General features: G+C 34.2%; 3 protein-coding genes and 1 pseudogene across 4 annotated transcripts; 1 reads left to right on the top strand and 3 right to left on the bottom strand.

Moving 5' to 3' along the window:
* Positions 1-1,862: 1,862 nt before the first annotated feature.
* On the bottom strand, positions 1,863-14,894 carry LOC115994535 (SART-1 family protein DOT2-like). Of its 2 annotated transcripts, XM_031118737.1 has the most exons (14): positions 14,739-14,894; positions 14,579-14,649; positions 10,231-10,969; positions 9,683-9,824; positions 9,534-9,588; positions 9,055-9,168; positions 8,865-8,961; positions 8,708-8,774; positions 8,508-8,567; positions 7,569-8,184; positions 6,820-7,217; positions 4,265-4,485; positions 3,181-3,265; positions 1,863-2,369 (listed from the first exon to the last, which is right to left on the bottom strand). In XM_031118737.1, exons 3-14 carry the CDS (start codon positions 10,962-10,964, stop codon positions 2,298-2,300), a joined length of 2,661 nt encoding a protein of 886 aa, XP_030974597.1. In that variant the 5' UTR covers positions 10,965-10,969; positions 14,579-14,649; positions 14,739-14,894; the 3' UTR covers positions 1,863-2,297. The 2 variants fall into 2 exon arrangements, with proteins under 2 accessions (XP_030974597.1, XP_030974596.1); XM_031118736.1 differs by lacking the exons at positions 14,579-14,649; positions 14,739-14,894 and adding an exon at positions 11,458-11,599.
* A 355-nt stretch (positions 14,895-15,249) lies between these two features.
* On the bottom strand, positions 15,250-16,527 carry LOC115994652 (annotated as a pseudogene).
* A 2,635-nt stretch (positions 16,528-19,162) lies between these two features.
* LOC115994650 lies at positions 19,163-20,595 on the top strand. Its single transcript, XM_031118868.1, has 2 exons — positions 19,163-19,243; positions 19,402-20,595. The coding sequence occupies exons 1-2, from the start codon at positions 19,163-19,165 to the stop codon at positions 20,593-20,595; spliced, it is 1,275 nt and encodes a 424-aa protein (XP_030974728.1).
* A 1,732-nt stretch (positions 20,596-22,327) lies between these two features.
* On the bottom strand, positions 22,328-24,198 carry LOC115994191. Its single transcript, XM_031118246.1, has 3 exons — positions 23,749-24,198; positions 22,895-23,080; positions 22,328-22,729 (listed from the first exon to the last, which is right to left on the bottom strand). The coding sequence occupies exons 1-3, from the start codon at positions 23,761-23,763 to the stop codon at positions 22,658-22,660; spliced, it is 273 nt and encodes a 90-aa protein (XP_030974106.1). The 5' UTR covers positions 23,764-24,198; the 3' UTR covers positions 22,328-22,657.
* Positions 24,199-25,452: the final 1,254 nt, after the last annotated feature.

Here is a 25,452-nt window from a genome sequence, read left to right as displayed (position 1 = left end):
GTTCCTATGGTTATGTAAAAATGTGTTAGTTCTAATTGGAGGCAAAGATAAACCTTATCATAGTTTGATGGCCAATCATATAAATACACTTCATAATCTACAATAGCTAATGAGTTAATAGATTGAAGCTTTTTACCAATAAAAACTTTGCAACCTAAAGGCTAGAAAATAAAATGGATCGAAAGGAAGACTTCGTATTATGAAGATAATTGACATTCTATATAGTGATGTGGATGTCATTACTCCTTATGCTACCAATGAATTAGTCATTGCTATGCTACCAACGGCTGGTGTTTTTTTCCTCGCTCATTCATAGGTTCCCAAATTATGTGAAAATAATATAACTAACATATTACTAACCAATAAAAAAAAAATTTATATTCAAATTAAAATTCTTCCTTGTCAATTACATTAACACAGTCATATTTTTATTAAATAATGTTGGAAAAAAGTAAAAAAATATAACTATAAAAAAACACAATTTAAATGAAATGTTAGGTTTTGTAATGGTTTAAAATTGCTGGTGTTTATAGTTGCCATATATTCATCGAGTAAAAAACAATTGTAGTCACGATCATAAACTTTTTTTTAATTGCAGTCATGATCATATACTTAAAAGAACTTTGTAAAATAAAACTAACAAACACATTGACTTGAAATACTAAATTTTTACATGAATTTGTAATTGATTTTTTAGTCATGACAAGTAATTCAAAATGAAAATTAAGTTACCAACCACCGTGTAAGCTAAATTGGATATAACATAGAAAATAACATCAAAGTGAACAGAGTTTTTTGAGTAAACACATTGTTAATAACTATATTATTAGAACTTAATTATAAAATAAGAACTATAAAAAACGGTTAGATGGTAACTATGACTATTAAGTACATATAGAGCACTTATCACCCAAATAAATAAATAAGCAATGTCTATATAAATATATATATTATTAAATATGTTAATGAAATAAAAATTAAATTAATGAAAATCACATTTTAAAAATTCTTATTTTTAAGTAATTTTAGTGGACCGAAATTGACCAAAAATACTGGAGTGGACCAATAGGACCAAATGAACAAAAAAAAAATTGGACCAAACTAGACCGAAGTGAGCCAAATGGACTGAATAAACTAAAGTGGACCGAATGAAACGAACTAGTCAGGAGTGGACCGAACTAGATTAAAATAGGTCAAAGTAGACCATATTGGATCAAGTGTAGTGAAATGAACTAAAGTGGAGCTAACTGGACAGATTGAGACCAAAGTAGACTAAAATAGAGCGAATGAATGAATGTGAACCAATTGGACCAAACTACTATGCTTTAACTTTTAGAAATTAAATAGTTGCTTTTATCTTTCTTTCTTTTTTTGTGTTTTTTAATAAATAAATTAGAACTTCAAGTTGTTACACAAGTGCATAAATTTTACCATGACATAATATCCTTTTTTTTTTTGCTAAATAAAAAAAGGGGTCTTTGGTGTAGGCTGATTGATCCTGCGCCATATGACGGCAATGAGTAATACCACGTATATCACACGGGCCTTGATAGAGCTATCACTCGAACCGCTCATCTTTAGGTGCAAAACAAAAACTCCTACCATCAAGCCACACTCCCATGTGCTACCATGACATAATACTTTTGCTCAATAAAAGGATATATATATATATATATATATATATATATATTTATTTATATATATAAAGTCGATTTTTTGCAATACAACCAAGTGGTTGTACCCATTGGATGTCGGGCTGAATTGAAAATCAAGCTCAAATTGAGCAGCTGTATCTCGGTCTGGGTTTACAAAGCATCTCTTAACATAAGCAAGCATGCACACAAGTATCAGCGGGGCAAATATTACATCAATCTATGCGGATTCTGTTAAGAATCGGGGTTCAGGCCAAGGAATTAATTAACAAAATGCAGTTTTCACATTTGAATTGAGCTGTTGATGGTAAAATCCAGTTGATTCAGCATGTTAGTTCAGAGAGATAGAGCGACGGGGGATGCAACACTGCTCAAGCAAAGTGTGTGTAGTATTTATAATGAGCAAAATTTCGGTAAGCCATAGCTCTTTTCTGTTATAAAAAAATAATATTCGCCTAACAGAAATGCCAGCCAACTCTACTCTATTCTCCCTCCATGACCATAACAGATGTTTCAGCTATTCGCCTAACACACTCCAATGCTGCATTTATATTGGCAGGAAACCAACTCATTAATGTCCTCTGATGGCACCCTCTTTAGAACAAGAACACTAACTCAGCTTCTATATTCCACCCAAAATTAACTTCAAGGTTTAGGCTTCTTTGGTGCTGAATTTGCTGGCTCAGTTTTACGCTTTATCCCCAAGAAGTGCTCAACCTAAAAGATGAACAGAAAATACACCTTCGTAATCAGTGCACGCAATGCGGACAGAGTGAATAAAATTAAATGATACATAAACATTAAATGGAATGCTATCGAGCAGATCATGTGATTCTTAACCTTGTCAGGATTGATATTGAAAAACTAAGGATTTTTATCCTCAAGAAAAAGACATAAAATCAAAAAAATTTCCCTCCTAATTGGTTGTAATACAATGGCAGCTGGTAGGTCTTAAACCCCAACTCCATCAACCACCTTGCTCTTAGATGGGAAGAAGGTGCCATTTGGGCAAGAGCTCATTAGCAGTATTTTTCTGTTGTACATTAGGCATCTCTTGAGAGATTTTTTTTAATTTTTTAATTTTATCTTATTTTATAATTTTTTTGATGGTGTGGAACCTCACCAAGGCAAGGCCCTTTGAACCCACCCCTAGGGAAGTTAATCACAGATACACAACCCACCGCCAGAACCATGTATAAGGGAATCTAGGGGAACTCCTAGTGGGGATCGAACCCAAAATGTCTAGGCCTGCAGCTCATCTCAAGCCTCCAACCACTAGGGAGCACCTCGACAGATACCTTATTTTTATTTTTTAATGAAGCAAGTCCTGTGAAATCCTTCACTAAAGAAAACTGCAACCACCACCACTAAAACTGTACTAACATATGAAATTTAGAAGGCCTGATATATTTCAAGATAGTTCCTCAGATCATATCCATAAGACTAATAAAGAAAAGTTCAACATTCTAGACGTGCACGTGCATACAACATACACAATGATAATATCACAAAAAGTTGTGTTACTGACCTTTCTATCACCAAGCATTGGCGTCAAGCCCCCAGGAAAGTCCTTCTCAACAGTAGCAAAACCACTTCTAGGATCACTAGTTTGCCTGGTAATAAAATACATACAAAAGGAAACGAGTAAATAAACTGAGTAAACAGATGTTAAGAATAAAAATGCCATTTAGAGCATACAACTACAGACTAATCATGATTAACTAATTCAAAGCTTAATTAAGAAGTAAGCCTTCCTAGGAGGGATGCAAAACACAAGATGTGTTTATCTTTGAAAATAACAAAATTCTAGATATCCAAAACTTAATCTGATGATGATCTTTTAAGCAGGTATTGACTCCAATTTGATACAAACCAACATGGGTTCTACAACCCAATTGATAAAATCCCCTTTAATCTAGATAGTCTTTAATAACTATTTGATTCAATAAATAATTAGAACCTAACCATCAAGCTCCCCAACTGACTCAACAAGAAATTAAGATTCTTTGTCATGACACCAAAACTGTAGAGACATAATCATCTGACAATAAATGCATGCACCACTACCAGCACTCACATAGAAAGGGGAATAAATGTAAGACACCGTATGCAATATCTGAACACCCAAAGAAGCTATGCAATGCTCTAACTAATCATTTAACCTCCTACAATGATATTTATTGAGGATTAAAGTTTTGTATATGTATTATTTCCACACATATTTTAAGGTGTCCAAGTGTATCTAACCCTATAGTGGGTTGGCTTAGTGGTTCTTAAGGTCTTATGATATCCATGAGATTCTGGGTTTGAAACCTCTTGCTAGCATCTTGGGGCCACTCTTAAGGAATTTCTCCTTGTAATAACCTAGCGTGTGTGGGACGGGGGGATTGCATATACTCAAGGGAATGGTCAGATACTCAAAGAGGACTGGATACCCTCGTTTGCCAAAAAAAAAAAAAAAATAGTGGCATGATGTATCATGCCAGTCCATCTCTTATCTACCCCAATCACACACGGAATATGCTTCTCATCTACCTTTTCCTCATAGAAAAATTCGGCAATAATTGGTCAGAATTATAAGTAGACATATGATACAGATGGATGATGCATACCCTGGTTTAACATGACCACTAAGGACAAGATAGGGCGTCTTTAACTGCATTTGAGCTTCCTTCATCTTCTCCACAGCCTTTGATGGTGTATCTGAATTCTCCATGCGCTTCAACTTCAATTCTTCATAGTATTGCTTCATGCGTTTTTCTAGCTTCATTTTGCCAGGACCCTTCCCATGAAACTTATGCGAAATCATACGAAAGGCTTCCTTTGGAGTCATCTGGTAAAAACATGGACATAAGTCAACAATGCACACTAACACTAAAAAGGAAAATACAAAATAAGCTATAACATAATCTTTCTTTTTTTCCTAAGAAGCTACAGAATTCAATTATGAACCACATGTATTCGTTCCTACATTCTATTCTATCCACCATCATGTTCTCTATTACTTCAAACTAATAATACTCATTAAACCCCCCGCCCCTCCTCCAAAGTGGAATATCCAAACTATTCTATCCAATTCGAAGATAGATCATAAACTGAAAACCTTGTTTTTGAGATATCTGTTTCAGTGGTCTCAGTGCTTGGGCAATAGTGATAGGCAATCACTTGTTCTATACCATTCTTTAAAAGAGCTTTGTGTATACAACTTGTGTCCATAATATCTCTCTTCTATTTCAATAAAGGTATTATTTAGTTTAAAAAAAAAAAAAAAATCCAAGATGGATCGTGAGAAATTGTCTTAAAATGTCACTTAAATTTTTTTTTTTTTAAATTTCTTGAGATGCAGAGAAGGTATAGCCAATTATAGAAGTGGGTGGCAGGGAATGAAAATACCATTGAAAGTATAATTTGACTTCATGGATGGACAACTTTTTTTTTTAAAATCAACCACCAAATTGAATCCATATTGTCATAACACAGGTCCATAGGAATCTTTGCCCTATACTATAAACTAGGATTAAAAGAAAAAAGTTGGCTCATATTGTGATTTTCATAAAGATCTGAGTAAGTTCTTCTGCAACACTAGACTAGCACACAGACAAGACAGCATGTTATGACATGGTCATGCAGAAACAGTCTCTAATTTTAAATTTCCTTGAGGTTGTCAATTTTTTAACTCTTATAGGAGAAGAAGTCACTGCATGATACACCACATCAATCCTGATAATCTAACCCATCTATCTCCTCTTTACACAAGAACAAGAGCAGTAGCAAATAGCTTTCATGACATCACCTGTCTTCAATTGTGACTCCAATTCAATATACAACACAATAAATAGTTTCAATACATTTAAAATGGTATTACTTTTTTTATGGTCATATTTTTTTTGTAATTAATTTTTCGCCCCAAGGGGATGGCAAATGGGAATTTCGAACTGGTGATATCCACTTCATGATATTTTGTTTTTTGAATAAATAAGTCCACTTCATAATGTGTGGTACCCATCTAATTGTTTTATTTATTTATTTATATAGGTATAGTCCCCATCTAATTGTGCTACCCTCTTGGAGTACTTTTTTTATTAGCATTAAATGCATGCACCCTTCGTAACCATTATATGAAACCGTAGTGGCACGAAGTGGAATGGTGTAAAAAAAATAACCTATGTTGTACCCAGTTAGTTTTGTCTCAATTCCACTCATGGATGTGTTTTGTACCAATTAAAGCAGCAGGAAGGAAGAAGAGAGAGAGAGAGATGATTCAATTCCATGAGATGAAAAGTCAGACCTTAACATATGTAATGTAGCCCACATATGATGTGAGATTTATACGATAATCTTTCAAACAGCCAAGTAGATTATAACACATATTTTAAAGAACCACACTCCCAACTGGTTTCACTCAAAAAACTACACCTCATGCCATATGTAAATTGTCTCTCTAAATAAGCATAAGCATCATCCACCAAATGGTCAAATAACAGAACAGTATGTACTCTTGGAAGGTTAGAACACCACCTAGAATCACATTTTACTTGGACAACAGCAGTAAGAAAGAGTAACAATAAATAATCAGAGAAAGCATCAAATAATACTATTGCATTGGTGTTGTTACTGTTGTATGTCTAAATCAAGCGGACATTGATGTTTGGTCTATCCAAGGTTTTATGGGTTAAACCTAAAACAGTTGTTCATTGTGAGCATGTTAGAACGGACAATTTGGAGGACCTGGTATTGGTGAAATTTGGAAAGTAGTTCCCTTTTGTATCAAATGGTATATTTGGAGAGAGGAATGTGAAGAATTTTGAGGAACGTGGATTTCCCTTGATGCAGTTGAAATTTCTATTTTGTAGGTTCTCACTATAATTGAACATCATATGCAAATTACTTTTCCATCTCAAATTTGTGGGAGACGTTAGCTTTTGTTTTGGGGTGTTTCTCTAGTATACTGTCTGTGTACTAGGCTTGTGCCCTTACTTGTGCTTTCCTTTTCTGATAATTTCCCTCGTTAACCAGCAGAATATGAGGTCCCACAAGCAGATGTCATGTTAAACCATTAAATAGAGAATGTAACTGACATCTGTATGTGTGTGTGTGGGAGGGAGAGGCCATTTGTGCTAAAGAAAAAAAATTAAGAAATGACTGGCTGGTTAAGTAAAGCACTTACAATTCGCCCAAATTCATCTGTCCGCTCAATGCGAATCTCCTTTTTAAAATCGACTAGAGCGGATGAACGGGGCTCCTTTGGTTCATCATCATCTACAATACCCACGAGTTTGCTCTTCTTCTTGTCCATGTTTCTGCCACCCCACTCGATGCTTTCTTTAAGTGTTCCTCGATCTTTAAGCAGCTTCAGCGCACCTGATAACCCTTTCCCAACTGCAACTTCATGGATAGCTTCATCTGGAACTATCTCCTCCATGTCCTCATCCGCAGGGTGCTCATCTTTACTGACATCTTTAACTTCAGTCCATCCACCAGCCTCATCTTTTACTTCTTCATCGGAAACTCTTGGCTCTTCATCTTCTTGCATAAAAACATCTTCATTTTCAGGCTTACGGGCTTCTGAAAGAGCACAAAAGTACAAGTTATTTCTATTTTTATAAAACCATTGGAGGAATTGAAACCTGTAGCAAATTAAGACATGAAATTGTATTTTAATGGGGTACAAATGAAAGCTCAAGGAAATAGATAGGCACAAGATCAGGAAAACTTCCAAAGAAAAATGGTCATTATTAAACTTGAATTTGACCAGATAAAAAGATGGATATCAACTGACCACAAGATATTGAATGGCCAGAAATAGTAAAGCAGTCAAAAATATTAAATATGAAGAAATCTCAATTCAAGCAGGGCACAGCCAGCTCAAATTTCAATTCTATGCAAACACATGAAAAAACGTTTAAAGAAAAATACCTTCATCAAGCTGGAGACCCCAGACAAACTCCTCCATCTCTGTAAAGACAACCTTGTTTTCTTGCGACTCTCCAGTTGTGGGGTTTATATCTTCTGCAGTTTGACTGCTGGCAGTAGTGGCAAGACGTGCAATTGCTTGAGGACCAGATGCTGCCTCCTCCTCTTGCTTTTTAAGAGCAAATTTCCTTGCTCTTTCTAAAGATTTATAAAGATCATCATCTTCATCTGCAAAAACAGGATTCTCATCTTCCTCTAATTTAACAGGAAGAGTTTGTTCCATCCGCAGTGATTTTGATGCCTCATCGGCTTTAGCATAAGCTGACTGGTATGCATTTTTTCTCAATTCAGCCTCTGCTCTTTCTTGCTCCTCTTTGATGGCTTGCCTCCTTGCATCATTCCGAGAGCCAAGATCCCCAACTCCCAAGCCTGAAGAGAGAGCTTCTGCTTCAAGCGCATCCAAATCCAGCTTCTCTTTCTTCCGTAAGGATTTCTTTTTCTTGGGCTTTTTAAATTTAAGCATTTCTTCTTGAGTATAGTAATCTGATGTGATCTTCCCAATTGCATTGAGATCTTCAAAGTGAATGTTATTGGAAGCACCCTCTAACCTTTTACGAAGCTGGCAATAAGGGGAAAAAATGTTCGTAAGCTAGGGGGAAAAAAACTAGTTAAGTAATTAAAATGCATTCAAACACCAACAGAAGCGAAAATTCATTTCAAAAGGGAAAATCCTAACCCTATAAATTCAGTACAATAAAATAAGAGCAGAAAGTAGAAAGAATGGGACTACAACTTGAATAAATAGGAAGTCACAACAAACAATAATTAGAAGAATGAAATGACTGTGCACACAGTTCCTCATCCTCAAACACAACCATTCTTCTCCTACATTTTCCAGCTTTTTTTTTTTTTTTTTTTTTAATAATTTGGAGAAAGAATTACCTCTTGGAGTTTTTTCTCTGCTTCGCCAGAGAAACGTCCTCTTTCATCCAGAGCTAACCCCTGGAAAGAAAAATAAATTAAGTGAAAAATTTCATGACCAATCCCCATGCACAACATTTCTTGTTATAATTGAAAAAGGAAAAGCAATTTCTCAGACTAAAATTTTAAGAAAGAGTGATGGGAAAAACCAAAAATCAAACCTCATCTGCAGTGGGGTCATCATACTGCGGCAACATTTTCTTCTCTGCACTGGGATCATCATTAAACCTAAAACATCAGAACGCAAAACATATGTCAATCATTTTTTTTCATATAATTATGGGTATGATTAACAAATTATATAAGTTTCCATCTTACTTATCCTCATAGATCCCTGTTTTCTTCTTTGCAGCCTTGTAAGCCTCATCTCGCTGCTTTTGTTCTCCAAGTTCAACATTCTCAAGCATATCAATCTCTGTCACACCAGACCATAAACCTCTATTATATAAATTTGTCAACTCATCTTAAAAATCCCTGACAAACAAAAAGTATCACCAAAATAGTTTACCTTCATTGATGTCACCATCTGCAAGTATGTTCTGATCTTTTAGTGTTAAAACAACTGCCCCACCTTCCACTACTTTGTCAATGCCATGAAGAACTTTAACTCCTGCCAGATTATCTATAAAGTATTCAAAATAGAAACAATATCAGTATCGATCAGTGATGTAGGAACACATCAAACAAAACCACTTGCTTACAGATTAGGTTCTAGAAGAACAAACTAGTGGGCCATAAATCATAAACAGGTGTAAACTCATCAGAATAATTAACTACAGTCACACACACAATTTTAGTTCTATTATGGAGCTTGGATGTCATTAGGAAATTTCATGACTACTCAATAGAACTTGATGAGTATGGTATTTGAATCAGTCCAATCTATGCACTCAAAATCTAATAAAATGCAGAATGGACTGATTCAAAATCATGTCACAACATCAATTCGATTTTACAAGACAAATCATAAGGAGTAAGAACCCTTACGCGCAGTACCGTGGCTTTCTTCCACATCTTCACTGTCTCCTTGACCAACATTGTCCTGAGAAAATTCTCACTGTGATATTAATAAAAGATCCTGCCTGAAATCAATCATTTGAGAAAAATAATACAAAAAAACACAATTAAAACGCAACCTGTTCCGCAAAAATCTTTGAGAGCCGCAATGCTTTCTCCTTTTCAGCAATCCTTTTATCCTCGAGCTTACGACTCCGACTGACCCATGACAAAACTTCAGAAACACCTTCAGAATTTTTGTTCAATCTTTCTTCTCTTTTCCTGAACAAAAAGGTTAAAAAGAGGTGTAAAGAAACATATTCAGATTACATCAAACATGTTTTGGAAAAATGGCTTTTTAAAGTTCTGGAAGAATTGTCACACCGCCAACATAGAATGCAAAAAAAAGTAGAAAAGATAAATACGATGTAAATCACTATAACAAATAATCACCATTCAGCTAAACTAATTTAGACACAAAATCCAAGGGAATGCTGGAAAAACAAGTAACTTAAATGATAACTAATACAGTGCTAAGTACAAAGCAGCTACTGGCAAAACACAAGCACAACCAAGATAGCAGGAAAGTATGGTCAACATGGTTTTATGGACTTAAGGTTTCAAATACCAGTTATTGATTTGATATATCAAAATGCAACAAATAAAGCATACATAAAGATTTCCTTACTTCAATATTCGCTCCTCAAGCTCTGATGCCGACAAGTGCGCTCCACCTAATGACCCCTCAGTATTTTCTTCAGTCTCAGCATGATGGGATAACCTCCCTTGCTTGGAAGCATCCCTATCCCTATTATCTTCATGGTCCATCTTAGATTTGCTTCCTTCAAGATCCTTATATTTATCTCTCTCCTTTTCCCTTTCCTTTTCCTTTGGCCTATCCCTTTCCTTTTCTCTTTCTTTATCTCTATCCCTATCCCTGTTCTTCTCCTTTACCCTCTCCTTGTCTCGTCCTCGATCACTATCCTTCTCTGCATCTCTCTCCCTCTCCCTCTCCCTCTCCCTCTCCCTCTCACGGTCTTTCCCTCGATCTTTTCTATCTTTATCCCTATCACGCTCTTTCTCTCTATATTTTTCCCTATCATATTCTTTGTCCCTCACCTTACTATCTTTGCTCCTATCCTTCTCTCGCTCATCTCTATCATCTTTCCTCCTATCCCTACTGCTTTCTTTCTCTCTTTCCTTCACAACATCATCGCTACTTCTCTTTGATCGTTCTCGGTCTTTACTCCTATGTTCCTTATCTTCCCCTCCTCGACTACCCTTCTTCCTATCCTTGCTTCGGTGCTTGCTCGATTTATCAGTCCCATCCCGTTCTAAATCATCATAATGTTCTCGCATAGGAGACTCATCATCCCTCTCTTCACGGTGTTCATACTTCGAATCAGACCATTCCATGTCCATTAAAACTTCAAAACAAAAACAACAAAAATAAAAGCAGAATCAGAATCAGAATAAATACAAATAATTCAACATTTCTAGGCATTGCCAATAGTACATAAATTTTTTAAGCTCAATTTAGGTTTTTGACTGAAAATCAAACATATTGTGAGCAATTAATTACAAAAATTAAACCGAATACGGATTCAAAAACTAACTAATTGCAGGGCCGGCCCTTCCCTTAGGCGAGTTAGGCAATTGCCTAAGGCCCCCAAAATTTTAGAAAAGAACCGGGTAGTAAAATATATATATATATATATATATATATTAGTTTCAATTGAATTACAAAAATAATCTGGCACATCCTTTTAACCAAAAAAAACAAAAATTTTGGTAAATCCTATTAAACATTGGTTCTAAACAAAATCATTGACCAAAAATCAACCAGATAAACTACAAATCCGGTCTAAGAGATTAACCACGAAACAATCACAAATCAAAACCCTAAAAATTTTACCTTTCTCTCTAGTCTCTGCTCTCCACTGTTCAGTCTGTTCTCTCTCTGATGCTCTGCTCTCCGCCTCTCTCAAGTCTCAACTGCTCACCTCACCGTATCAGGTTCTGAGTTTCAGGAATCAGGTATAAAATTATAAAAAAAAAAAATTGGGCTTTTATTTGTTAAGAACTTAAGATAACTTTGTTTATTTGGGCCCTCCCTGTCCCTGGCTGGTTTTGTAACTTTGTTTATCACTTATCAGTTTATCATTATGGCTGCCTGGACCCTCCCTGGACTGGGCGTTAAGTTTGGGCCTTCAAGTTTTTTTTTTTTCTAAAGCCTGCATTTTTTTTTTCTGGGTTATAGATAGGATTTGTTTTTTTTTTTTTTTTTGGTTATAGATAGGATTTGTTTTTTTTTTTTTTTTTTTTTTTTTTTTTTTTTTTTTTTTTTTTTTGTGGGTGGGTCTTATTAATAAGTCTGTGTTAGTGTTATGGCTGTTCTTAAATTTTTGTATAAATTAGCTTCAATTTCTCATTTTCTCTATACTTGAATGTCATTTTTTATTTTAGTTTTTATAAATATATTGTTTGATTAAAAATGTCTACTAGAAAATATGCATTTGGATATAAAAAACTTTAAAAAAAAAGAAAAAAAGAAGAAAAATTAATTAAGTCTCAAAAATGATCAATGGATAAATTTGTTATTAGTAATAAACAAAATATAACACAAAATTTAGATGAAAATATCACAAATGAGCAAGAAATTCACCAAAATAATTTAGAAGAAAATGATGTTCAATTTTGCAATACAACAAATCTTGATAATGAATTTCAAAATAATTTAGAAGAAAATGAAAATAATGATGAAAAATATAATATAGAAATATTAAATAAACATTAATTTAATTAATATATAAGTATAAAAAATGTCCTATTTTTAGTTCTCGCCTTAGGCTCCAAAATGTCTAGGGCTATCCCTATTTTCCTTTCATCCTCTCTCTGCCTTAACCCATGTCACACCGTGCTCCATGGCTGACCACCAAGCTCTCCTTCTAAACCTCTATGGCCGGAGCTTTTCAAACTCATCACCTCCAACCACGCACCATTGCCGAAACTCAGCCAAAATCAAATCACGACCATCATCACGGCCAAAACCCAGCCAAAATCAAATCGCAACAAAAACCCAGAAACCCACCAAATCACAAATCAAATCACACCTACCGAAATCAAAGCACAAAACCCACAAAACAACCAAAATCACAAAATGAAAACACTGAAAGTGAACCCACTGTTAAAAAAACATATATTGGTTTTGTTATTATATTTTAGAAGAAGAATCATCTTGTTGAACTAATTTTAGATCCAAATTAGTCAAACACATACCACAACCAAGAATGATGGACTGAAAACTAAGCAAAAAAAATGGTATTTCCCAGAAAAGTGTTTTCAGAAAATATAAAAAGTAAGCAAAATATAAAAACTATTTGCTTAATAATCTCAAATAAATAAATAAATAATCAAAAATCACACACCATAATCCATTGAAGCCTCTGAGCCACAATTTCACCTAAGAGGATCGTTTGAGTTGAGAGAAAGAGATTTTCATAGTTTTTGACTCGGCAGCACAATCTTCGATTTCCTTTCTTGACATGGCTTTTGCTTGCTCCTCTCCTGTCAGCCTAGGCGATGTATAAAGAGAAGTAAAAGGAAGAAGAACAAAGCATCGCGTAAAAAAAGAAAAAAAGAAAAATGGTAAGAGAAGAAAGACGAACTAAGATCAGGTACACTATTGTTAGATATTTTTTTTACATTTTTTACTCTTTTTTTTTTAAATATATTTTATTTAATGATTGAGATTGAAAGTTGTAAAAATAACTTTCAATCTCAACTATTAATTATAATTGTATCAGGGTATTGCACCTGAATCTGAAAAAGACAAAGAAACCTACACATACATATACACATACATATACACATACACATGCACATACACATACACATGCACATACACATACACATACACATATACATACACATACATAAGCACACATACACATACACATACATAAGCACGCATAAACACATACACATAAACATATATAAATATAAGCACGTATAAACACATATACATACACATACATAAGCACACATACACATACATAAGCACACATACATAAACATACAAATACACATATACATACAAATACACATAAACATACATACACATACACATAAAAATACATATACATAAACATAAACACACATACACATAAACACATATAACTCACATAAACGTAAACATATACACACATAAACTTAAATATAAACATAAACACACATAAATGCTCGATTTAGCACACCAAAGTAACTAACGAAATTATTTGAGGATTGGTGTTAGTTTGCAATTTTTACCAGTCTATATAAGAGTTTAATTTTTCTCAGCCGTATGTGTATTTATGTCTATGTATGTTTATGTTTATGTGTATGTGTGTTTATGTTTGTTTATGTGTGTTTATATGTATGTGTGTTTATGTTTATGTTTGTGTTCATGTATGTTTATGTGTATGTGTGTTTATGTTTATATTTATGTTTATAAATATAATAAATACATAAACATACACACATACATAAACATCCATAAACATAAATACACATGCACAAACACACACATAAACATACACATACATACACATAAACATACACATATACATACACATACACACTCATATATATACATATACATAAACATACACACATACATAAACATAAATGAATATAAACATAAACACACATACACACACACATAAATATATACATACACATACACATACACACTCATACACATACACATACATAAACACACATACACATACACATACATTTTTAGTTCTCGCCTTAGGCCCAAAAATGTCTAGGGCCGCCCCTGACTAATTGCTTCGTTTATTTATTCAAATACTTTATTTAGTTCTAAACAAAAAAAAACACGATACTCTTCAAAATAACGCTTATATATCTACTCATAAATTTTCTCGGGAACCAAACGGAAAATAAAGCAGTAATCGATATTGTGTCGAATTTATTGCAATCAGAAATTTGGAACCCTAAGGTAAAAAACCACACTGTGAGAGAGAGAATTGTACCTGTTTAGTACTGCTGACGAATCAATTGATGCTATTTCGACAAAAAGAGATGAGAGATCCACCGAATGAGCCTAAAAAGTAGTGTAAAGAATAATTAGAGGTACATAGAAGTAAAAGTAAGTTCACAAACTCAAATTCTCGGAAAATTACATGAGCTTACCCTCTGTTTGGGAGCCGAGAAAATTGTATAAGCAAAACTCTTTGGTATCGACGACGTTGCGTAAAAGCAGCAAAACAAGAAAAGAAAAAGCTCTTCTTCTAGTTCCAACTCGCGGGACAAGGATGATTATTGATTACTTAAAAGTTAAAATTCTTTTTTTTTTTTTAAATGTCTATATTACAATTTGTATCCGAAAGTTTGGAGTTTTTTTCGTCTTGGTCCATTAAAAGTTTGAGTCTTTTTTTTTTTTTTAAGCTTATTTTATTTAATTTTTTTTTTTTTTGTTTTCAATTTATGATCATTCCCCCCTAAAAAAAAAATTGTGATTATTCCGTCCATGAGGTGTTGTTTTGTTGCTACTGAACAACTATAGATCAGTTATGAAGATAAATAGAATGATCATTTTGAAAATAGAATCAACTTAGTGAACCTAATGGGAATTTTCAAATTTAAGCGATCAAAATGATTATATAACCCCAAATTTTTAAGGGTTAAGTATAATTTATTTTATTTAAAATAATGAAAATATCTTTGAGAGCCGCAATGCTTTCTCCTTTTCAGCAATCCTTTTCTCCTCGAGCTTACGACTCCGATTGACCCATGACAAAACTTCAGAAACACTTTCAGAATTTTTGTTCAATCTTTCTTCTCTTTTCCTGAACAAAAAGGTTAAAAAGAGGCGTAAAGAAACATATTCACATTACATCAAACATGTTTTGGAAAAATGGCTTTTTAAAGTTCTGGAATAATTGTCACACTACCAACATAGAATGCAAAAAAAAGTAGAAGAGATAAATACGATGTAAATCACTATACCAAATAATCACCATTCAGTTAAACTAATTTAGACACAAAATCCAAGGGAATGCTGGAAAAACAAGTAACTTAAATGATAACTAATACAGTGCTAAGTACAAAGCAGCTACTGGCAAAACACAAGCACAACCAAGATAGCAGGAAAGTATGGTCAACATGGTTTTATGGACTTAAGGTTTCAAATACCAGTTATTGATTTGATATATCAAAATGCAACAAATAAAGCATACATAAAGATTTCCTTACTTCAATATTCGCTCCTCAAGCTCTGATGCCGACAAGTGCGCTCCACCTAATGACCCCTCAGTATTTTCTTCAGTCTCAGCATGATGGGATAACCTCCCTTGCTTGGAAGCATCCCTATCCCTATTATCTTCATGGTCCATCTTAGATTTGCTTCCTTCAAGATCCTTATATTTATCTCTCTCCTTTTCCCTTTCCTTTTCCTTTGGCCTATCCCTTTCCTTTTCTCTTTCTTTATCTCTATCCCTATCCCTGTTCTTCTCCTTTACCCTCTCCTTGTCTCGTCCTCGATCACTATCCTTCTCTGCATGTCTCTCCCTCTCCCTCTCCCTCTCACAGTCTTTCCCTCGATCTTTTCTATCTTTATCCCTATCACGCTCTTTCTCTCTATATTTTTCCCTATCATATTCTTTGTCCCTCACCTTACTATCTTTGCTCCTATCCTAATTCTCTCGCTCATCTCTATCATCTTTCCTCCTATCCCTACTGCTTTCTTTCTCTCTTTCCTTCACAACATCATCGCTACTTCTCTTTGATCGTTCTCGGTCTTTACTCCTATGTTCCTTATCTTCCCCTCCTCGACTACCCTTCTTCCTATCCTTGCTTCAGTGCTTGCTCGATTTATCAGTCCCATCCTGTTCTAAATCATCATAATGTTCTCGCATTGGAGACTCATCATCCCTCTCTTCGCGGTGTTCATACTTCGAATCAGACCATTCCATGTCCATTAAAACTTCAAAACAAAAACAACAAAAATAAAAGCAGAATCAGAATCAGAATAAATACAAATAATTCAACATTTCTAAGCATTGCCAATAGTACACAAATTTTTTAAGCTCAATTTAGGTTTTTGACTGAAAATCAAACATATTGTGAGCAATTAATTACAAAAATCAAACCGAATACGGATTCAAAAAATAACTAATTAGCTTCGTTTATTTATTCAAATACTTTGTTTAGTTCTAAACAAAAAAAAACACGATACTCTTCAAAATAACGCTTATATATCTACTCATAAATTTTCTCAGGAACCAAACGGAAAATAAAGCAATAATCAATATTGTGTCGAATTTATTGCAACCAGAAATTTGGAACCCTAAGGTAAAAAACCACACTATGAGAGAGGGAATTGTACCTGTTTAGTACTGCTGACGAATCAATTGATGCTATTTCGACAAAAAGAGATGAGAGATCCACCGAATGAGCCTAAAAAGTAGTGTAAAGAATAATTAGAGGTATATAGAAGTAAAAGTAAGTTCACAAACTCAAATTCTCGGAAAATTACATGAGCTTACCCTCTGTTTGGGAGCCGAGAAAATTGTATAAGCAAAACTTTCTGGTATCGACGACGTTGCGTAAAAGCAGCAAAACAAGAAAAGAAAAAGCTCTTCTTCTAGTTCCAACTTGCGGGACAAGGATGATTATTGATTATTTAAAAGTTAAAATTCTTTTTTTTTTTAAATGTCTATTATTACAATTTGTACCCGAAAGTTTGGAGTTTTTTTCGTCTCGGTCCATTAAAAGTTTTGAGTCTTTTTTTTTTTAAAGCTTATTTTATTTAAAATTTTGTTTGATTTTGTTTTCAATTTATGATCATTCCCCCCCCTCAAAAAAAATTTGTGATCATTCCGTCCATGAGGTGTTGTTTTGTTGGTACTTAACAACTATAGAATAGTTATGAAGATAGATAGAATGATCATTTTGAAAATAGAATCAACTTAGTGAACTTGAGAATTTTCAAATTTAAGGGGTCAAAATGAATATATAACTCCAAAATTTTAAGGGTTAAGTATAATTTATTTTATTTAAAATAATGAAAATATCACATATATATATATGAAATCAAACAATATGGTAATTTGTCAAAATAAAAATAAAAATTACTTTAAATAGTAATAAATCATAACAAATATATATATATATATATATATTTATAAGTAGAGGGTAAATTAGACCAACCCCTCTTAAGATTTATTGAAACAATTCTTATGTAAATAAATATGATGGGCCGTGATACGATTTAGAACTAAATGGAATGTGAGTTGTTTAAAACAAACTGATAAGTGATTAAACACCTCTACTGAAAATAAAACATAAAATTCTTAAAGAAAAGCTCACAAGACTTATTTTCAATTATATATCAAATTTGAGTGCAAAGTAACTACAATTTGGTACTTTTACGCTCTATTTGTTTTGACACTAATGTTTTTTGGAAAATTATTCATTTTTCAGAGAATATTTTTTGGAAAACTATCTCATTTTCTAGTATTTAGTAACAACCTTGAAAATGGAGTTCAGAATGTTTTCTAGTATTTGATATCCACATTTTTTATAAAATTTATTGTATAATTTAAAACATGTATAATATGTATATTGTGTAAACCCACCTAGTGTAATCAATATAAATAAATAATTAAAAAAAAAAAAAAACCAAGAATGAATTTGGTTTTCAAACTAAAATTTTGATAGTTGATACAATCAAAATTCGCTATCCAATTTTCATGATCTCGAATACTCATCTTGCTCATGTATGTGAACAGTAACGTACATAATATATATATATTTTAAACTATATTTCTCATAATTCAAAATAACCATTATAACTTTAAGTTCCATTTTAAATAGTTCAAAATGCCACATAGGCCAAATAATTTTACTAGCAAACTAATCCAGTACAAGTAGTTTGATAAATATACCAAAAATTATTATAGAACCATTGATTGATTGTGAGGAGAAAAAAAAATAAAAAACCTTATTAAAGAATGGTGTTATAGAGGGGCGAAGAAATAGGGAGAAAAAATAGAAGAGAGGCAGATAGAGAAAGAAATCTATGGAAAGAGAAGAGACCAGGGAGGTGATAATGAGGGTGTGAGAAGAGAGAAAAAACAAAGGGAAAAGAAGAAGTGAGAGAGTTTATTGTGAGAAATGTTGAATGAGCAAAAGAAAATATTTTTTCCTAAGTCAGAAGAAGATAATATTTATAGGAGCTATGCACTGGGTGAGAGAGAGATTGTTTTCCAATTTTTTTTTTTTTTGGGAAAATAACTTATAAAAAATAAGCCTTATTTTTATAAGAGTTTTTCGTTGACCAGTCTTTTTTTATGCTACCAAACATTAAAAAAATGTGGAAAACTATCTTTATAAAAGGTTTTATAGCGAAACAAACATAGCATTACTAGCTATTTAGCATTAGTAGCCTTCTAAATGATTGACAAGTGTCTAAATGTCATTGGCTAGTGTTAAAGCATAATCTAAGTAAAGAGAGGCTGGATAGTAAGCTAAGTGGATGGAAAAGCAAAAATTTGTCTTGGTCTGGGAGAGCAACCCTTATCAAATTGGTGGCCCAAGCCATTCCAGCCTATGCTATGTCTACCATCCAGCTTCCTAAAGTGAGCAACTTGACGAGTCAACTCGCAGATTTTGGTGGAATTCTAAATCTAAGTTGGGTTCATACTGGACTCCAATAGCTTGGTCTACTCTTTGTTGGCCCCAAAAGGAGGGAGGCTTGGGTTTTAGGAATCTCTGGGACTTCAACCAAGCTCTCCTTTCCAAATTTGGCTGGTGGATTTTAACGGGAAAAGATTGTCCTTGTGTTAATGTGTAGAGGGCGAAATACAAGATCCGTAATAACTGGCTGACTCATTCCTATAATGGACATGCTTCCCCATTTTGGAAAAACTTGTTGGGTGTTAAGCATATCATCGCCAAGGCCGAATGTATTGTTTTGGGCAGTGGGGATTCTATTAGAATATGGTCTGATCCTTGGATCCCCGATCTTCCAGGCTACATTCCTTCCCCTAAGGTTGATGCTAATCCAGACTTGGCCTTGGTTGTGTCTCAGCTCTTGTCATCGGATCTATGTAGATGGGATGTTCACAAACTGAACTATTTCTTCAATGAGACGGTGGTTGATCTCATTATGAAAATCCCCATCCCAATTAGCCATTCTGTGGATAGTTGGTCATGGACTATCACAAACTCGGGGTCTTTTTCAGCCAAATCTGCTTATTGGCTATGCAGGGCAACCTCGTCCCCCTCGAAAATTGATGCTACTAGGGGTCAAATATGGAAATCCAAGTTTCATGAGCGCCTTAAGATGCTTTTGTGGAGAATTGCTACCAACGTGCTGCCTTCTAAAGAGGTAATCAGTAGATTTAATGAGAATATTGATAGTTGTTGTTCATTGTGCGGTTTGACTACTGAGTCTTCCCTTCACCTATTTACAATTTGTGCTATTGCTAAAGCTGTATGGTTTCAAAGTCAGTGGGGGTTGAGGATGGAAGAGATTGGATTTGAGTCCACTTCAGACTTTATTGGCTTTCTCATTTCTCCTCCGTTTGTGGACAATCTGAATCCTTGTCAAAGAGAAGAATTTTTGCTGTTTGGCGCCATCCTCTGTGATGTTATTTGGAAGCTTAGAAATAGTTTCATATTTGATTCTGCTGTGCCTAACTTGGAGGGAGTTTTGTCAAGGATTTTTAGCCTTTTTGCTGAACATAAAAATTCAAAAGCATCCTCTACTAGTCATCTGGCCTCGCCCTCTCCTCAGGGTTGGTTTCCTCCCTCAAGGCTGGACATAAAAATAAATGTAGACGCAGCAGTGGGTCCTCGCTTTTCTGACATCGCTGTAGTTGTGAGAGATTGGAGAGGGGAGTTGGTGTTTGCTGGCTCTATGAAAGTGAACACGACCCTCCCTCTTCAAGTTGAAGCAGAAGCAGTTAGATGGGCAATCTCTTTAGTTCCTGCTCTGGATGGTGATTCTGTTCTTGTGGAGTCTGATTCTCAAGTTGTTGTCTAGCTTCTATCAAATTTGACACTACCTCCTCCTTGGAGAATCAGGTCGCTTTGTGTTGATTTAAGGTCTCTACTTGATCTCCATGGTAAAGTGTTGGTGTCGTGGGTTCCTAGGCTGTGTAATCAGGATGCCCACAGCTTAGCAAAATGGAGTTTATCTTGTAATTTTTTTGGCTCTTTTGGCAGTGGTTTTTGCCCGGACTGTCTCTCTTCTGTTGTTGTGAGAGAGTCCAGTAGGGAGTTGTAATTTGTTTCTCCTTCTTTAATAAAGTGTTTGGTTCATCAAAAAAAAAAAAAAAAAGTTACAAGAAGATTAAGATGATTGTTGGCATTGAACTAATAGAATGCTATTGAAACTGAGTTGCTAACTTTGTTAAATGTAGCTACTGGGTTTTGAAACTACCGGGTGCGTTTGGGATAGCGGCTGTGTTTATGTTTGAGCAGCTTGCGTTTTTTTTGGCTGGTCCATGGCGCTGTTCATGGACCAATCAAGTAATAAAAATGTGTGAATAGTAATTTGCAGCAATAAATTTTTTTTTGCTATAGCGTTTTCAGTAATAAGTTTTCAGTTTTCAGCAAAATAAGCGATATCTAAATGCACATTACAAGTTTATGCAATTACTTAAAATGCCTTAAATCAGACTCACTCTTAAGGTTTTTTTTTCCTCTACATGGGATAGATAAGTCTATATTTGACTATAAGTCTATGTCTGATTTTCTTAATTATAGACAAAATGGCATGTCTTGCTCTTAAGATACATATAAAATTATAAATGACACTATATCCTAGAGGTTTGTACAATAATCATTTAAAAAAAATATGGAATATGTTGTTAAGAAGGTAATAATATAAGAGAAAGTGAACTTATTTGACATATTTATAGACACCTCAAGGAGAATTGCAAGTTATACTAACATTTGGGGAGGTTGCCATTTCAATTAAGTGATAAAACCTGAAGGGAGCTTAGGTACCTTAAGCAAATAACGAAGCTTCTATTAAATTTCTTAAAACTTTTTATCATCTACTTTTAATTTGAGTAATATTTTAATTTCCAAAAATAGTTGGTAATAGTATTTTACTTAAAAATAAACTATGTTACTAATTTTGAGGTTAATTTATATATATTTAGTCCTCAACATCTGCCTCATGTTTCAAAATGAACCTTATATTTTAAAATATTTAATTAGCCCCATAATATTGTTTCAAAAGGTCTTTGCTATCAACTGATAAATGGAAATGGATCACATGAGAAATGGAAATCATTTAACTCAAAATATTTGCTAACATGGAACCTATGTGTTAATTTACATGAAATAAAACATAAATAAAAATTATGTTCAAAGTTCCCTAGCCAAACTCAACAAATCAGGGGGAGCTGAAATAGAAAGGCTAAGTTAGTAAGTCGGTGATGCAATGATAGGTGACACAAAGGCTGAGAAGTTTGTAAATTTTAGACATCATCTTCCCCATTGGGCTAACATTTTGGGCTTGAAATCTCCAGGGTGTTTCAAGTCAGTTTAGCAAAGATCACCAAAATATAAGTAAAAACAAAAACCATAACATAAATAACTAAATTTTTAGCTTGTTGATCAATTTATCTTCCATTACTTTGATAGAAAGGTTTCAATTCCCCTTCATACTTTTAAAAAGAAAGCCAGGGAACTAAGAATTGGTAGGGGCAACTGAAATACAAAAAGAGGAAAAATAAAGTTTATTTGCAGGGGTAACTGATGCATTGACAAATGTGAGCAGATAAAAATAAAATAGGTCATCACTTATCAATGAGTAACATGTCAAAGCTTTGAGTAGTATGGTAAAGAAATAACTCTGATGCCTTTCTTGTCTAATTTCATTCTACCGAATGTAGAGTTGCTGTAAAATTCTTCACTGCAACAAGAATTAACATAAACTACAATAGATGTTTTCATCGGATGCATTCAATTCAAATTGGGAAATGATTTCTAAACTTTTTCTGGTCCAACCAAAATAGTTCCCATGCTAAGGCTCTGCAACTGAACTTGAAGGATGAGACACTAATAAAACATTCTTTCTCTATAAGCCCAAACTACTTTCTTCCTCTGCTAAGCCTCTGCAGGTGGTAATTAATGCTTCCCCAAGACTTTCTTTTATTGGTTGCCTGTAACAAAGGCACTCAAAAGTTTTAGAGATATATACTGCATTGGATAATCCAGAAGAAAGTAGTCAAAATTTCAAAAAAATTGGGATGAAAAATTAGGAGTAAAAAGCTGTGTAAAAAGATAGGAGAAGAATATGCTGCAATAAATCAGAAAAGTTATATCACCTGAGAGTCCATACAGACACTCAAAAGTTCCTTCTGCCGGACGCACTTATCATTACTGTTGTTGTTGACAGCCAAGCAGTTGAGAAATGCAATCATTTCCTTCATGCAAGGTTTGTGAAGAGAGCTAAATTTCTTTGGGTTAATATAAAGCGAACCAGCTTTCCGACCCATTATCCTATACTTAAACTGCACATGCCCAACAAGACAGAGTAGACTCAACAACTTGGAAAAAACAAGGACACCTAAAAGAGTTCCAATATTCAAGAAAATAATAAGAATAAAGAGAACATGTCACAAACAATGCAAGACTTGTAGACATTTCAAAGTACATATATACCAGATATATTTCCATTTAAGGACCGAAGAGCATGCACCGATTTTAGTTAAGTCACACATGCACCCTTCACCCTTGTTTTTATAGGAAGAGGAGGTGCCCATATGAGCTAAAACTCGTTGACAAAGAGCACACACCATTCTATTGATTGCAAGATAAATCCACTAAAGAATACCAGAGAATCTGAAAAGTTTTAGATTGGAGATTGCACTCTAGCATGGAAAGCAAGTTGCTTGCACTTCAATTATTAACCCAAGAAACATCTTTCAGGTTTACAGCAAAGCTTTGTTTCAAGAATTTCCATTAATCAGATTCTAGACCCATATTTTACTCCTATAGAACTCATATTTAAATCCAAAATTTCTCAAATTTTTTTAGTTGAATTCAACACAATTATATTGGAGTCCTTTTCTCTTTTGGATAAGTATTAAGCCATTATATTAGGATGATGTCAATGTTGATAAACTACATGACATTATATTGAATTCAACTGTTAATGTGGTTAAAATACAATGCCCACCTTGCCTGTTTTCATCCCTTCTAAACCTCAACCTCACCAGCATCACCCCTTGCTAGTTGCCAGTCTCTCTTCTTGATGTCCATTAGATTTGATGAAGATCAACTCCATCTTCATTAGATCTTGCAGAGATTGGCTTGGATTGCTGGCCTTGACATTGATCTCTACCCAAATTGATGGAATCGCCTAATCTGGTCAGATGGTTGGTAAGTAGATTTGCATCGGTTGGCAATGGGTTTCTTTCTTCCCTAATCGACATGGTTGAGTGACAGGGTGGCCATCATACTGAACCCAGTCAACTTGTGATCACCCTTGCCTTTGCCAAATTGCATATCGATCACCTCATTTCATGATTCTCTTTCCCCTTTTCCCTTCCTCTCCTATGAAATTCAGGTTGCATATGGGTTTCTTTATGGTCCGTTTGGATTGAGGGGGAGGGAGGGGGAGTAGAGTAGATTTAGTACAAAATTAGCTTATTTTTACCCAACTTTACTCTACTCCCCTCCACTCCCCCTCCTTTCCCGCTCTATCCAAACAGGCAATTAAGGAGGTGAGAACAGAATTGATTTAACTTGGGACAGAAACCTGCTGGACAGCCTTTGGAAGACAAATGGTATGGTCATTTTCCCCTAATGCACACAATTGACTGGGAATCATACCTCATAAAGCAAAGGTCAGTAGTTCGAATCTCCCCTTCCCCCTCCCCATGAGGCCAAACATATTTATTTTAAAAAAATAAATAAAAATTTGCCCTAATGAATTCCGGAAAGAGAACTTTCATAAAAATGTCTTTGATTGCGTTAAAAAAACCAAACTTATTGTTGATTATTGGAAAGTATTAACATTAAATCCTTGGCTGGGATTCAGCATATTTATAAAGTTATGGTCAACCTAAGAGGAGCATGTCTGATTATCTCACCTAGAAACAGATTCACTTTCAGTAATATCTCTCACTGTTTTTTGTTGAAACTGATAACTGAATTCAATATACAGTAACATAGTTTAGCACCATTGATATCACATCACCCCAATATAAGGACTTCATTATAATTGTGTTAAATTAATTTTATAAGAAAATTTGGATTCAAATGAATTCTGCCGGAGTAAAATATGAGGATCATGAACTTGACAAATTGATATTATTGGAACAAGGCTTTGCTGTAAGTTTTTTATTGGGGAAAGTAAATGAAGTGCAGAAATTGCAACTTTTTTTGCAAGAGTGCAATATCCATTCTAACACTTTTCAGATTGTCTGACATTTGGTGCTCAATGTGTACGTGTATGTGTAATTTGACTTTTCCAATTGCCTGGCATCAGACGCTCTATGTTAGACTCAGTAACAGTATACCAGTTTGCTTTATTAATCAGTAATAGCAACATCATAATAGGTTGACAAGCCACTTCTCTAAGCCTAAGTCATTCAATAATATTAAAATGTCAAATGGAAACAACCACTAACCTAAAGACAACAGAAAAATCACAAGGAAATAATCACTAACACAAAGATAACAGAAATATCACATGGACAAACAATCACTGACACAAAGACAACGGAAATCACATGCAAACATTGTCTGAAAAAAGAAACAGCAAATTTTAATGTAACATATACTCCACGACCAAGCCCTAACAATCAGCTCAAAAAATGATACAATGTACCACCAAGTGACAAGATAAATGTGATAGGTACACTTGTAAAAATCACTC

This window comes from Quercus lobata, chromosome 6 (assembly GCF_001633185.2).
Source record: "Quercus lobata isolate SW786 chromosome 6, ValleyOak3.0 Primary Assembly, whole genome shotgun sequence".
Taxonomy (NCBI): Eukaryota; Viridiplantae; Streptophyta; class Magnoliopsida; order Fagales; family Fagaceae; genus Quercus; species Quercus lobata.
The sequence above is the reverse complement of the archived record's forward strand: the minus strand, read 5'-3'. Positions and strand labels throughout refer to the sequence as shown.

Excerpts from the sequence above, each read along its gene's own strand:
- LOC115994535 (XM_031118737.1), bottom strand. The coding sequence starts at position 10,964 with ATGGACATGGAATGGTCTGATTCGAAGTATGAACACCGTGAAGAGAGG. Across the intron at positions 8,185-8,507 it reads CAGAGAAAAAACTCCAAGAG|CTTCGTAAAAGGTTAGAGGG; the intron begins GTAATTCTTTCT and ends CCTTATTGCCAG. Across the intron at positions 3,266-4,264 it reads AGTGGTCATGTTAAACCAGG|GCAAACTAGTGATCCTAGAA; the intron begins GTATGCATCATC and ends TTTTATTACCAG.
- LOC115994191 (XM_031118246.1), bottom strand. Across the intron at positions 22,730-22,894 it reads GTGTCTGTATGGACTCTCAG|GCAACCAATAAAAGAAAGTC; the intron begins GTGATATAACTT and ends CCTTTGTTACAG.
- LOC115994650 (XM_031118868.1), top strand. The coding sequence starts at position 19,163 with ATGTCTACCATCCAGCTTCCTAAAGTGAGCAACTTGACGAGTCAACTC. Across the intron at positions 19,244-19,401 it reads GAATTCTAAATCTAAGTTGG|AGGGCGAAATACAAGATCCG; the intron begins GTTCATACTGGA and ends GTTAATGTGTAG.